The sequence below is a fragment of the Anolis sagrei genome, chromosome 4 (assembly GCF_037176765.1).
Source record: "Anolis sagrei isolate rAnoSag1 chromosome 4, rAnoSag1.mat, whole genome shotgun sequence".
Classification (NCBI taxonomy): Eukaryota; Metazoa; Chordata; class Lepidosauria; order Squamata; family Dactyloidae; genus Anolis; species Anolis sagrei.
This window is the reverse complement of record NC_090024.1, coordinates 32,684,082-32,699,138: the sequence shown is the minus strand read 5'-3', so window position 1 is coordinate 32,699,138 and position 15,057 is coordinate 32,684,082. Positions and strand designations below refer to the sequence as shown.

The window sequence follows — 15,057 nt, the reverse complement described above, 5'->3', positions numbered from 1 at the left end:
GGGTTCATGCTGTCATATATCCCAGTTCAAATCAGATAATGTGGGATTTTATTCAGCTGTGTGGAAGGGGCCTATGTCCAAAGTGGAAGCGGGAGCAAACCTGTATAAGGATACATTGGCTATTTTGTAGGAAAGGAAGAGGTTCTTTCTACATCCTACCTTCATATACTGTGTTTATTTCTTTTAACTATGAGCAGAATTATCACCCTTAGACCAATGAACAATACTGTTTTACATTTTTCCCATCTCATTTTCATTCATCAGAGGTCCTTCAAACTATGATAGAATTGTAGTCCATGTTAACTAGCATTGTTTTGTTCTATAGAACCTTGGGATTTGTAGTTTTATTATGGTTGGAATATTTTGGCTCAGAATTCCGAATGCTCCTTCCTAAACTGCCACTCCCAGGATTCCCTCAACTGGAACTATAACAATTAAGGTGGAATAATTGTAATTTTGTAGTGTGAATAGAATAGATCACGAGTTCTTGTTTTGGGATAACTTTCACCAAAAAAGGTGATAGAATGTAAGTAAGATGATAGCTGCCATTCTGTGTGTGAAGTTTGGCCCAATTCTATCGTTGTGGGGTTCAAATCCCTTTTGATTGTAGGTGAACTATAAATCCCAGCAACTACAAATCCCAAATGTCAAGGTCTATTTTCCCCAAACTACACCAGTATTTGCATTTGGGCATATTGAGTACTTGTGCCAAGTTTGGTTGAGATCAATCATTGTTTGAGTCCACAGTGCTCTCTGGATGTAGGTGAACTACAACTCCAAAAGTCAAGGTCAATGCCCACCGAACCTTTTTGGTATTTTCTGTTGCTCATGGGAGTTCTATGTGCCTAGTTTGATTCAATTCCATTGTTGGTGGAGTTCAGAATGCTCTTTGATTGTAGGTGAATTATAAATCCTAGCAACTACAACTCCCAAATGACAAAATCAACCCCCCCCCTCAACCCCACCAGTATTCAGATTGGGGCGTATTGGATATTTGTGCCAAATTTGATCCAGTGAATGAAAATACAACCTGCATATCAGATATTTACATCACGATTCATAACAGTAGCAAAATTATAGTTGTGAAGTAGCAACGAAAAAAAATATGGTTGAGGGTCACCACAACATGAAGAACTCTATTAAGGGATCATGACATTTGGAAGGTTGAGAACCACTGCTTTAATGATTGTATGAGAGAGGAAATTTCAGGAGGACTGGCTGAATTTCCCTGTTATGGACAACCTTTAAACATACAGCAGCCCTCTCTGGTTTTCATGGCCTCAAGAGAACTCATATGTACTTAAGGGAACCCTTCCCTGAAATAAATTGAATCAAGCAGTTCTTGAAACAACATATTATGTACTGTAATCTTGACAAATGGCTGGTTATTGCTTGAAGCCTAATTCTCTCTCCTTCTCCTTCTCCTTCTCCTCCTCTTTTCCCTTCCCCCCCAAATGCAAAAATTGTGTGTCAGAGAGCAGAGTGGGATGATCATTTACATGTCACTAGCTGCCGCCACCCCCCAAAAAAACTCCCAACAGTATTCACTTATATAATCCCTCAACTTCAGACAAGTCTCTAGTAATGTTTATGAGTCAAATATGAATTTAAGTAAAGTTTTGCTCTCTAGGGCTAACCCCTGTTTCCAAGAACCATCAACACATGGGGTGAATCCTAGCAATGAGAAATGCATCAGGAGCCAAACCCAAGCACAGAGCTCAGGCAGTTGGGCAGAAGAAGCGTTAAGGTCCCGCAGTTTGGAAATAATTAATTGAAGTTAATTTGCTATTGTCAGTTCATTACCTTTGCCCCCCCTCCTCCCAAATAGTCTTTTTATCATTTTAATTGTTGCCATTTTTATTGTAATGGCTAATGTTTCTTGTTTCTATAACAATGGCCATTTTGTGGAATTTGAAGTAATATTTTTAATTTAGTGACTAGATTTAATATTTTAATTAATAAAGAAATGAATGTATTAATTTAGTAGCCTGAATTATATTCACTTTTTATGTTAATGCAGTTGTACTGTCACTAACTTTGGACCAAAGGCATCTAAGCATGATGCTACATCTGAGTGGGAAACTACAAAGAACTATTCTCTTCTCCCGTTCTTCCCTTTTGTTCTCAATTGACTGCAGTTGCTGCAAACTAAATTCAAAGGACACAAAGAGTTTGGACTTGACCAACTCAGCAGGAGAAGAGAATACAACAGAGTTGGATCTTGTGCTTCCCAGTCAACTCAGTTGAAAGCAAACTGCTGCAGCCTTTCCTGGCTTGTATGCTCTTCCTTATTAATAAATTTTGCGTTCTTGGCTGCACTCTAATGTTCCTTAACCACATGTGTTCTAACTGTCATCAATGAAATGCTGGAGAATATGAATTTGTGAAGGAACTACTAAAAAAAAAATACCCCCTAAATGTGATGTGGTTTTAATCAACCCTCTCCCCACTTATGGTATGTTGGGAAATTTGGGGCCCAAAATGTAAATATCTTTTCCAAATTTGGGATGGGGTGAGGACATACCACTTCATCACATGGCCTCATTTGCCCATTGTACACTGTTTTCCCTCCACTTTCAGCACGGAGTCCTTCCCATGACACACAGGCACTACTGGCCGGGCTCCAAGCTGAGAAAGGAGCCTTTGTGTGTTGCCTTCCAGCATGCCCATGGGATGGGCGCATGGTAAAGTGGGTGATGTGGGGTGTGGAGTGAAGGGTTCTCCAAGGATTCACCACAATGCAGGGCAAATGATGAGATCCTATATGCAAAATTGAGCTTGGTGTGCTTCTAGTATGTAGTAGTGGATAAAGAGTGGGGATCTCTTTCTGTTTTCTTTCTGCTTTGGCTTCGATAATGAATATTCACACATTGGCTCTACTTTTTGGTCACTCTGTGACTTTTCTGTCACTCCATTTTCACATGACAACACTTGCTTGCATTGGTTTTCATCTTTTCACAGCGTGTCACACTCAAAAAATTAGAAAACTGCTGAATAGCTTTATAACTTAGTTTTGTTTTTGTGTTTCCCTCCTACAGATTAAGAAGCAAATTCAGAGCAGAGAAAAATGAAGCTCCTGTTTTTGATCATCTTAATGTACATGTTTGATCAAAACAAAGGGAATCGACTGAGTAACAACCCAAGACCATTTGAAGACATTAAGAGGGAAATAGGTGACTATTCAGAAATTGCCAAGAAGATTATCAATCTTGCTGTTTATGGAAAGGCCCAGAACAGATCTTATGAAAGACTGGCACTTTTTGTGGACACCATTGGCCCAAGGCTGAGTGGCTCCAAAAGTCTAGAGCTGGCAATCCAGTATATGTATAAGGCCTTGAAGAATGATGGGCTGGAAAATGTACACTTGGAGCAAGTAAAAATACCCCACTGGGAAAGAGGAGAGGAGTCAGCAGTAATGGTGGAACCACGTAACCATAGCCTTGCTATTCTAGGGCTTGGTGGGAGTATTGCAACTCCTCCAGAAGGTAAAGACCATCTGACTTTTGGAGTATTTTTCATTGATGACTTCAACATTTATTTCATTGGCTTGGCTTGATTTAGTGTTACTTTTAAAAAAACAAAAAACAGTAATTCTAGTTTATGGCTTTTGAATTTGTTCCAAGGACACAAAACTTTCTTGGGTTTGGTGTCCTTCACAAAGTAATTGGAGGCATGAGACATTTTGTCATAATTGGATTTATTTTGAAATAAAAAAGGTTGCACACAGGTAGAGGGATGTCCTATAACACTCTAAGCAACAACTGAATTTCTGTCCAGTCCAGAGAAAAGAACCTTAAACAGTAGGCGATATCCACCCTTTAGAATTAATGCAATTTAACTGCTATGGCTTAATCTTAAGGAATCATGGGGTAGTTTTGTAAGGGATCCGCACTCTTTGGCAGAGAACATAAGAAAAACTACAACCCCCAGAATTCCATAACATTGAGCCATAGCAGTTAAAGTGCTGTCCAACTACATTAATTCCAGAGTGTAGAGGCACCTTCATATGCTATTATCTCAAGAGTCTGTCTTCTTCTTGGCCTTACATGGAGACTGTAGTCTGTTGTATTCCTCCCATGTGTAGTTTGCTTCCTACCCATGAGTCTTTCCTCCAAACTACAGGATGTTTGCCAAGTACTGTATAAATCTTGTGGAGCAAAGATCTGGTGAATTAAATTGCTGTTAAAGCCTTCATTAGACTTGCTAACCTAGCAAGTTGAAAACATGCATGCATGTATAGATCAGTAGGTACCGTTTCAGTGGGAAAGTAATGGCGCTTCATGCAGCCATGCTGGCTACATGACCTTGGAGGTATCTACAGACAACGCTGGCTCTTCGGCTTAGAAATGGTGATGAGCACCACCCCCTAGAATGGACATGACTAGACTCAATGTAAGGGGAAACTTTTACCTTTACCTTAGACTTGCCAGTGTATTTGTGATGGAGAACAACAAACACACCCAAGCACAATTCACTTAAAATAGTGGTTAAAACAAGAATAATGTTCCTACTTTGGCCATCAAGTCAATTGAGGTGAGCATAATGGAAAATGTAACTTTGGAAAAAAAAAAGAGTTTGAAATGCTTTTCTTCACACAGCTTGGCTTCCTTTTGCTTTGTGGAAACATCTACAGGATTTCGAACCAACTGCAATTCCATGATTTTCCTGTGCATCAGAATGCTTGTAGAATTTTGTTGGAATGTAAAATGTACATAGACAATAATACTGAAATATGTCCTCAACCATGGTTACTCAATCTTCATCTAGGGTGACTGTGTGACATATACAGGGGTACACCTCAAATAAGAATTATGCCTCCCCAATGCATCTTCTAGCACTGGAGAGAGTGAGCTAATAGAAATTGTTCATATCATGGGAACTTTTATTTTTTAAGGTCTTTACTTCTCTGCCAAAGAGAGCTGGTGCCTCATCAAACTACAGATCCCAGGATTCCACACCATTGAACCATGGCAATTGAAGTGATGTCAAACTACATCCTTCCTTCCTTCCTTCCTTCCTTCCTTCCTTCCTTCCTTCCTTCCTTCCTTCCTTCCTTCCTTCCTTCCTTCCTTCCTTCCTTCCTTCCTTCCTTCCTTTTTTTGCCCTTTACATTGCTTATGATAACAACTTCAAATCAGCTAAAATGAATGATAGAATCATAGAATCATAGTGTTGGAAGAGACCTTATGGGCCATTCAGGCCAACCCCTTGCCAAGAAGCAGGAAATTTACATTCAAGGTACCCCTGAAAATCCTCCAAGGAATGAGCCTCCACCACATTCCGTGGCAGAGAGTTCCACTACTGAACAGCTCTTAAATCCTTAAAGCTCATTTTAATTGACAAAAAGACCATCTCTGACTGGTCATGTAAGAGATGATTTTCAAGTTATATTTTAACTATATTAAAATTAATGTATTAAAAACACGTATTCATAAAATTGTGCACAATAGGTGCCTTATTAGGAAAGGCATTCCTGTTTTTTCTTTCATAGAAAGAATTCCAAATGTGCCACGAAATATTCATTCACTATATAAAGCCAAAAGATAAATTACTTGTATTGTTTTTAGTGTTGTTAGCAGCTATGGGACTCTTTTTAGAGAGATAAAGCAAAATAGAAATAATAACAATAGTAATAATATCTTTTTTTCCATCATGTCAGAAGCGACTTGAGAAACTGCAAGTCACTTCTGGTGTGAGAGAACTGGCCATCTCCAGAGACGTTGCCCAGGGGATGCGCAGATCCTGTGAGACTCTTTTCTCGTGTCCCCGCATAGGAACCTGGAGCTAACAGATGGGAATGTTGGAATGTAAAATGCACATAGACAGTAATATTGAAATATGTCTTCAACCATCTCATGGATTTGAACCACTGACCTTCAGGTCAGCGGTTCAGCCGGCACAAGGGTTTAACCCATTGCACCACCTGCGGCTCCGAGTAATAGTAATAGTAATAGTAATAATATTTTTGTGACACCTTCCATGGGCATTCTGGGAATTGTAATTTGAAAAAAAGTTACTGTTCCAAGTTGTGCAACAGAAGTTTTTTTCCTTCTCTTTCCTCATCTAAGGTATTTTTAGTTATATGTAAATTAATGCAGTAAAATAATCAATGAATCAGTACATCGATCAATTAAGACTTTCATGATGTATCAACTAAGATCATTTTTGATACTATAGAAGCACAATTCTTTTTATGTATTTCTGTGGAGACTTTTTGTGTTCAGAGTAAATATTTTCTCTTTTTTCTGCTCTTAGGGAGTTTAGTGTAGCCTTAGAAAATCAGCTTTGGAAGAGATTTCAAAGCTGGCAGAGGTTATAAAAGGGATCCAGCATCTTGAGACCTCCTTGTAGGTGGCGTTTTTCATTAATGCACAAGAAGCTGTCAAGACTAGCTACTGTTCTTCCTTTCCTTGATGAGCAATCATGAGCGTATGTTATTATGTTTTATCGTTTGATGCAGTGCATAAATGGCGTACTGGGATGAATTACCCGGTGCCAATTCTGCTCATCTGTTACCGGAGCTGATATGTCATGTAGATTGCTGTGCCAGCCTGCAGAGACCTTGATTTTTCTAGTGGAAAATGAGAATTTGCGGAGAGCTGGCTTTCATTTCCACGGGCATAATTCCAGCCCTTTGGATGATCCTGTCACCAAGACATTTCTTAGGCTTGCAAATGGAGCTCTTCTTCATTAGGAGCGGCTGGAGTATAGCAGTTCACCTCCCTTACTTGCCAACAGGAACAGCAGTAGATTTTGCACTCAATACTCAAATGTGGCATATTTGGCATCGATAGGGTGGAGAGAGTTGGAAGCCCGGACAGTCAGCCAATTAGACTATTCTCATCTTTCTTATCTATTTCCAGAATCCACCCACAATCCCTTTTGATTTTTATATTTCTGGAGGTAGGCAGAAGCAGTCACTTCTCTGTATGTATATATAAAATAAATGTTTAATAGGGAGCCAATTTGTGTGATTTCATTTAGGGAAAAAAATGCTGCGGCCCTGAGGGAGATGGATGTTTTTACCTTTCACAAATGGAATTTTTCATAATTGCTGTCATGCCCTGGTCACTATATCTGCTCAGTATTAAGATGACCACATCCCTATCGCTACTAATAACAGGAGTGGGATGCAAATTAGGCTTAATTTTTCATATTTAATTTATTTATGTAGATATTATGATTGAATAGAACTACAGAACATGAGACCCAAGTGACCCAAATACCTGTTCAGTTTGCAGTACAGATGCTGACTGGTATCATTTCAGTAGTGTATGCATAGACTACCTTACCTCTGTTTATGTCCTTTTTGGGGTGCTTTGATATTGGTATTCACTTTCCTACTCCACAGCGTCCAGTTCCCCACCCCTCATAGCCAGTGTGCATCATGGGGAGCATACAAGATCAGAGAAGCATATGGTTATCTTTGTGTAACCAGATGCAAAATGATAACAGCAGCACTGAGACCTTTGATACAGGATGCTGATGGATCTCAGTGCTATTGTAATCATTTACACCTGACTAGTGGCTACAAGGATATAGCCACCAGTGGCTTCTTTGATCTTGCCCATTCCCCATCAAGCACCAATTCTCCATGCAGGGTGGAGGGGTCTTCAGAGATTGACTGGTAAGTGTACAGTGGGTTGTTGCGAGAGAAAAAAGGTTGAACATTGTGAAAGCCACCCACTATATGGGCATTAGCCTCCTTCCAGTAGACTTTAATCAAGGAAAAGTTTCATGAGAACCACAACTCCTCTAAATGTCCCTCCAGCAGCAGCAGTAAAAATATCTCTGTGAGCAGCAAAATCAGGCAATTCCAACTAGATGGCCCCCCATGAGGGTCTTCCTCCAGGGGCAAAACAAAAATGGGCAACTTGGAAGTCCCTGAACAGACTTAGAAGTGGAGTGAGCAGATCAAAAGACAACCTAGCAAAATGGCACTACCTAGAAGAATCCTCCACCTTATTTATTTATTTATTATTTATTTACTTTGCTTATATACCGCTGTATCTCAAGCCCGAAGGCGACTCACAGCGGTTCACAAACAGTAAAAACAGTAGAAAGAGCAGTGGTTCCATGCAACATATAACAATTGACTTAACACATTATCCATAAATTACCAATAAGCAATTACAATGCACAATTATTACGAAAAACAACCGTACCCAATCTTCTCATCATCCAAGCGTAGTCCAGGTTCGTCGTCCATTGTTCCATTCCTATGTTCCATTACCAGATTGCACTAAATTACTCAAACGCCTGCACAAACATCCAGGTCTTCACCTTTTTGCGGAATACCATTAGAGATGGTGCTAGTCTAATGTCCGTAGGAAGGGCGTTCCACAGCCGAGGAGCCACCACCGAGAAGGCCCTATCTCTCATCCCCACCAGCCGAGCTTGAGAAGCAGGCGGGATCGAGAGCAGGGTCTCCCCGGAAGATCTCAAAGTCCTGGTGGGTTCATAGGCAGAGATGCGGTCAGATAGGTAGCTTGGGCCAGAACTGTTTAGGGCTTTAAAGGCCAACGCCAGCACTTTGAATTCAGCCCGGTAGCAGATCGGTAGCCAGTGGAGTTGGCGCAACAGGGGGGTTGTATGCTCCCTGCGCTCCGCTCCTGTTAAAATCATGGCTGCCGAGTGTTGGACTAGTTGGAGCTTCCGAGCTGTCTTCAAAGGCAACCCCACGTAGAGAGCGTTGCAGTAGTCTAAACGGGATGTAACCAGAGCGTGGACTACCGTGGCCAAGTCAGACTTCCCAAGGTACGGGCGCAGCTGGCGCACAAGCTTTAGCTGTGCAAATGCTCCCCTGGTTACCGCCGAAACCTGGGGTTCCAGGCTCAGCGATGAGTCCAGGGTTACACCCAAGCTGCGAACCTGCGTCTTCAGGGGGAGTGCGGCCCCATCCAACACAGGCTGTAACCCTATGCCCTGTTCGGCCTTGCGACTGACCAGGAGGACCTCTGTCTTGTCTGGATTCAATTTCAATTTGTTCGCCCTCATCCAGACCGTCACAGCGGCCAAGCACCGGTTCAGGACCTCGACAGCCTCCTTAGTAGCAGGTGGAAAGGAGTGACAGAGTTGGACATCATCCGCGTACAGATGACACCGTACCCCGAAACTCCGGATGATCTCCCCCAGCGGCTTCATGTAGATGTTAAACAACATGGGAGACAATATTGAGCCCTGAGGAACCCCACAAGACAATGGTTGTGGGGTTGAACAGGTGTCCCCCAACAACACCTTCTGAGATCGACCGTCCAGGAATGACTGGAGCCACTGCAAAACAGTACCTCCAAGACCCATCCCCGCGAGGCGTCCCAGAAGGATACCGTGGTCGACGGTATCGAAGGCCGCTGAGAGGTCCAGCAGCACCAACAGGGACACACTCCCCCTGTCGAGCTCCCGGCGCAGATCATCCACTAAGGCGACCAAGGCTGTCTCGGTACCATGTCCCGGCCTAAAGCCAGACTGTGCCGGGTCTAGATAATCCGTGTCTACCAAGAATACTTGGAGTTGTGAGGCCACCACACGTTCCAAGACTTTGCCCAAGAAGGGGAGATTGGAAACTGGCCTTGTGCAATTGTGGAGCAGAACAAACAACTCCACATCTGTGTGCTTATCCACTATGCCCTGCCTCATGTACAGAGGAAGAACTGGTGGAGGTTACAGACAATGCTGTTGCCTGTTTTGGGTCTAAATCTATCTAGCAGCTTATGATCCTTTTATTTTATCAGTTTTAAATAAACTATTTTGTCAGTTTTAGATAAACTATTTTATGGAATGCTTTTGACATAAAATAAAAAAGCGGATCATTTATGACTCAGCGTAATGAAAGTCTGCAAAACCTACTAGGCAATTCTGAACCATGCTGGATTGCAGCTGCTAACTGTTGATGGACAACTTTCAGGTGCCAATTCTCTCTTACCATGATTCTTCATCTTTAAAGAACATTTGGATGTCAAGTACAGCTATGCTGTTAGACTTTGCCCACTTCCTCCTCCTCCTCTTCTTCTTCCTCTTCTCCCCCCCCCCCCCGCCCCACAATCACAAGTCAAATATCTCTTATCCAGGTTGCTGAAATAAAAAAAAATCCAAAATAATTGTCTACTTAGTTGACTTGAGATAGTGCCACTTTTGTTTTCTGACAGTTCTACATGTTCTATTGTGTATGTAATCACCTTCAGGATAAGTGACTATGAAACACAAATGACCTACCAACTCTGTGGTCAAGGTCGACCAGACGTTTTCCATAGATTCACACTGGAAGACCTAGCGATTCCTGGAGAAAACATATTAATCAAATCCATGAATAATAAAATCCACAAAAGTTCACTTCTGAAATATGGAATGCAGACTGTACTTTCATGGAAAGCAAGTGAGCATGGGAGGCCAGGACTAATAGTTTCCTGTGGGTACTAGTATTGCCTTTGTTGTTGTGTGGCATTGGGTCATTTCCTATTTATGGCAACCTTAAGGAACCATTGCAGTTAAAGTGAAGTAATGGGATTTTTAGAGCAAGATTAGTTCAGAGTGGGTTTGCCTTTGCCTTCCCCTGAGAAAAAAGGAGACTGTGAGATGCCCATCCAGAGGCTGGATGGCCATCTGTCAGGGGTGTTTTGAATGCAATCTTCCTGCTTCTTGGCAGGGGGTTGAACTGGATGGCCCATGAGGTCTCTTCGAACTCTATGATTCTATGATTCTAGTCCCCCAAGGGTTTCTATGGCTAATGAGAGATTTTACTCTTCTGGGATTGTTGTACAATACTCAGGCCACACCAGGACATTGGCTCATAGTATTGTCCATATGGCTTCAAATTACTTTGGATATGGCCTGCATTATACTCAAGCAGATAAGATGGTAGTGACAGCAACATTCTGAAAAACATGCTTTCTAGTCTTGTAGAATAAACTAATTTGGGCAACAGAGAGTCAGGGAGAGGGACTGTTGCTAGTCTTTGTATCTGTGTTTAGCTTTTACTGACGTGCTTTGTGGCTCCTGGGTGAAATGCATAATGGTGGAATACCAGACCTCCGTTAGGGCTTCTATATTTAGCAGCCAGATCTTGCTCCAGTTGTTAAACAGTTTTCCATTTACCTTTGTAACTAACCCACAAGACTGGGTCTTAAGCGTTCTGGTTCTCTTGTAAATGATTTTGTAAAAACACACACACAAATGGCAGGACATGTGGTTCCCGAATGAATGTCCAATGAAAACATACGTTGGACTAAAAGGGGAGAAAACCCTTCTGGTTACCACTGTTACCTATAAACATTTATTCATTCTCCCAGGCAAGACTGCAGGGCCAGCAGAGAGAGAATGTTTATATTATAAGGTGTGTGCAAGTTTTTAACTTGCTTTTGCTGTAGTGTTTATTTGTACTGAAAATTCAGAAAAGAGGAAAAGAATCCTACTGAAAGGAATTTCTGTAGCCAGACCACTGATTATGTATTTATATAAATCACTTTCAGATTTAACTGAAGTAAAAAAGAAAAATGGGGGAAGCAGACCCAAACTTCTCGTATGTATATAAAATATATTGGATTCAGTTTGAATTGGTCTCTTGAAACAGAATTTGCCCATAGACTGCACCCTTTCTGAAATAATGTTCCAAGTTACTCAGCAGCCAGGCAAAACATATAATATGAATTCTTGGAAAACATGTGAAGCATATATGTTTTTTTTATGGGAATAATGGTGGCTGTCCAGTCCACATCTTAAGGTCCATAATATCAGTTTTCATTCTTCATTGAACTTTGAGGGTGGCAGGCCTGACAAAGAAAGATGTGTGCTGACTTATGTACTCATATGGACTGCTCTTTTGGGAATAGGTTAAGGGTAAAGGTTTTCCCCTGACATTAAGTCCAGTCATGTCTCGACTCTGTGGGTTGGTGCTCATCTCCATTTCCAAAACGAAGAGCCGGTGTTGTTCATAGATACGTCCAAGGTCATGTGGCCAGCATGACTACATGGAGTACTGTTACCTTCCTGCTGGAGTGGTACCTATTGAATTACTCACATTTGCATGTTTTCGAACTGCTAGGTTGGTAGAAGCTGGGGCTAACAGCGGGAGCTCACGCCGCTTCCCGGATTCGAACCTGTGACCTTTTGGTCAGCAAGTTCAGCAACTCAGCGCTCTAACCCACTACACTACTGGGGGCAGTGTATTTTGGGAATACTCTTCTCTAAAAGATAAGAATTTGGATTTTTTTTAAAAAAAATACAAAACACCAAGAATCCAGCAGCTGTATCATTAGGGGATTCTGGATAATGTAGTACACAGAAGTAATATTTTGAATCTCTGAAAGAGAATCTTCGATTAGACCAGTGGTTCTCAACCTGTGGGTCTGCAGGTGTTTTGTCCTACAGCTCCCAGAAATCCCAGTCAGTTTACCAGCTGTTAGGATTTCTGGGAGTTGAAGGCCAAAACATCTGGGGACCCACAGGTTGAGAACCACTGGATTAGACTGATTAACCAACCACTACATGTAGCAGACTGGCCATCCTAGGAGGAAAAAAAGCATGTTCCACATTTTTCCTCCTTATATCTATCTTTTCATTTTGTTGTGAATGTGCACAATATAGAAATGGCTAATAATTTGATGATGATGATGATGGATTCAAAAGTCTTCTGTAACAAAAGGACATTTCCCCCTGCCAGCAGAAACTTACCAAAGAGGGTGGCCACTTAACTTCTCCAAGAAGCAGGGATATTTTTTTGGGGGGGGGGGGTGCCTGCTAGCTTGTAGAGTTTATCAACAGGTGTAGGTTTGAGACATCCTGTGATTATTCTGCATGTTTCGTTCAATGCTATGTTCAGTCCATGGTGTGCACGCCTGATAAACATACACAATCAAATTACGGAAACACACAATCAAATGCTGGAACACACAATCAAATTACTCCCAACAAATTGTTACCTAGTCTCTGTTTAAAAACCTCCAGAGAAGGAGGCTCTTCCTATAAGGAAATCCTTCTGATGTTTAGGTGGAATCTCTTTTTCAGTTGTTGGAATCAATTGCTCTATGTCCTATTATTTATTTGTTTGTTTATTTATTTACCATATTTGTATACCGCTTTTCCCAGCCCGGAGGCTACTCCAGGCAGTTCACAGTTGGCAACAATTTAATGTCACAACAATTAAAAACAATTTGAACAGTCGAATAATATTAAAATATTTAGCATATAGTATAAAAACAGTACAAAACCAAAAAAAAATTCCTAATCTCTGGACTAGCAGAAAACAAGCTTTCACCCTCCTCAATATGACATCCTTTCAAATATGGTTATCATGTCCCTTCTTAACCTTTCTTAGTTCTCTAAGCCATGCCTTAAAGAGCATGGCTTCCAGGCCTTTTATCATTTTGGTCTCACTTCTCTAGACACATTCTTGTTTGTCAATATCCTCCTTGAATTGTGTGTCCAGAACACAGTATTATTCCAGGTGAAGTCTGACCAAAGCAGAATAGAATGGGGCTATGACTTCCCTTGATCTAGACACTATACACCAATTGATGCAGCATATAATTGATTTGGCTGTTTTAGCAGGTACATCACACTGTTGATTTGTGTTCAGATTGTGGTCTACTAATGATGTTTTCCCTCTTTTTTTGCAAATAGCAGGGCATGTTCTGGTGCATAATGTCCTTGCTGTAATTATCAGAAGTCTAATAGGGACTATGCACTAAAATTTCTCAAGCCAAGTCTCTCCATAACTGTGTGGACTTTTCATTGCCAGGCATTACAGCCGAGGTCTTAGTGGTAACTTCTTTTGATGAACTCCACCAAAGAGCCCAAGAAGCCCAGGGGAAGATTGTTGTTTACAACCAGCGTTACGTTAACTATGGAGAAACTGTGCTGTACAGAGGTCGTGGAGCCCTGGAAGCTGCTAAAGTGGGAGCAAAGGCAGCTCTGATCAAATCCATTACTCCATTCTCTATTAATAGGTAAGAGCTTGTTGTTCCGTATTAAGCACACTTCACCTCTGCTTTCAGTTAGGCATTACAGCATGCTTTCAAGCTTGGTGTTCCTCTATAAAGAAGAGCCATCTTTATTGGAACAACTTGCTCTATCTTGTATTGTATTGTTGCTGTTTTTTTTTTCTCTGTCTTGGTAATTCAAGTAAGAGCTTGGTCAAGTAAACATGGTAATAGAGCCTATTTTTCTGCCAGTATACTTAACACTGGAGCACTGGAAGCTGCTCCAGCATAAAGAGCCAGAATGGTGTAATGTTTTGAGGGTTGGACAACAACTCCAGAAACTAGACCTTGATTCCCCAGTCAATGATGGAAGTCCACTGGGTGACCTTGGGTGAGTCACACACCTCCATCCCCAGAAAGCCCCAGGATAGGTTTGTCATAGGGTTGTGATGTCAGAAGTGATTTGAAGGTACACAGCAACAATATTATATTTAGTGCCATAGTTTGGGGGGGAGAGGGAGGAGACGCAAGGTGGTGGAAGCTGCTTCTTTGTCCTCACTTCCTTCCTGATAATGTTCCTGTATCTAGTTGACAGCAAGGGACTACCCAGATGTGTTCTGCTGCCCCCTTTCTTAGTTTAAGTTTTTTTAAAATACATGAGGGCATCCAGAATGCCCTCAGGAGCACCACATCTAGCCACGAGTCTCTAATTTGGTTCTGTGTTCATCTTCCAGCAGGTGTTGACCATTGAGTCACACCGGAAGATCTAGAAATCCCTCAAAAGGTGTTCTCTCAGGGGATTTTTTTTTGCTGCCTTTCACATTTATGGGGGTACTGTGCACCCTAACCCCAGTGAATGTGGAAAGCTGACTGTAAACTGGTGTGGCCTGGGATTTTGTGGATGTATTTCACTATCAGATGTATTATGTAGATGTATTTCTAGCTCATACATCCCAAGCTGATGAAAAACATCCCTCATTATATTATCAGTCTGTAGAATTTTTTTTTTGTTCTGATTTGTTTTTTCTTGCCCTTCCTAACCCTTAAAGAAGGCTAGAGGTTTATGGGAGACTGACTGACTGAATAAGTTGAGTGACCTGTGTATATTGTCGAAGGCTTTCATGGCCGGAATCACTGGGTTGTT

The 15,057-nt window shown here is 41.5% G+C and overlaps 1 protein-coding gene across 1 annotated transcript in view; it reads left to right on the top strand.

The window, feature by feature from the left end:
• The window catches only part of CPQ (carboxypeptidase Q), a 215,098-nt gene that overhangs the window by 26,517 nt on the left and 173,524 nt on the right, over positions 1-15,057 (top strand). The window contains exons 2-3 of the mRNA XM_060775640.2: positions 3,039-3,485; positions 13,733-13,940. Of these exons, the coding sequence (XP_060631623.2) occupies positions 3,068-3,485; positions 13,733-13,940 (626 nt within the window). The 5' untranslated portion in view covers positions 3,039-3,067. The remainder of the gene's footprint in view (positions 1-3,038; positions 3,486-13,732; positions 13,941-15,057) is intronic.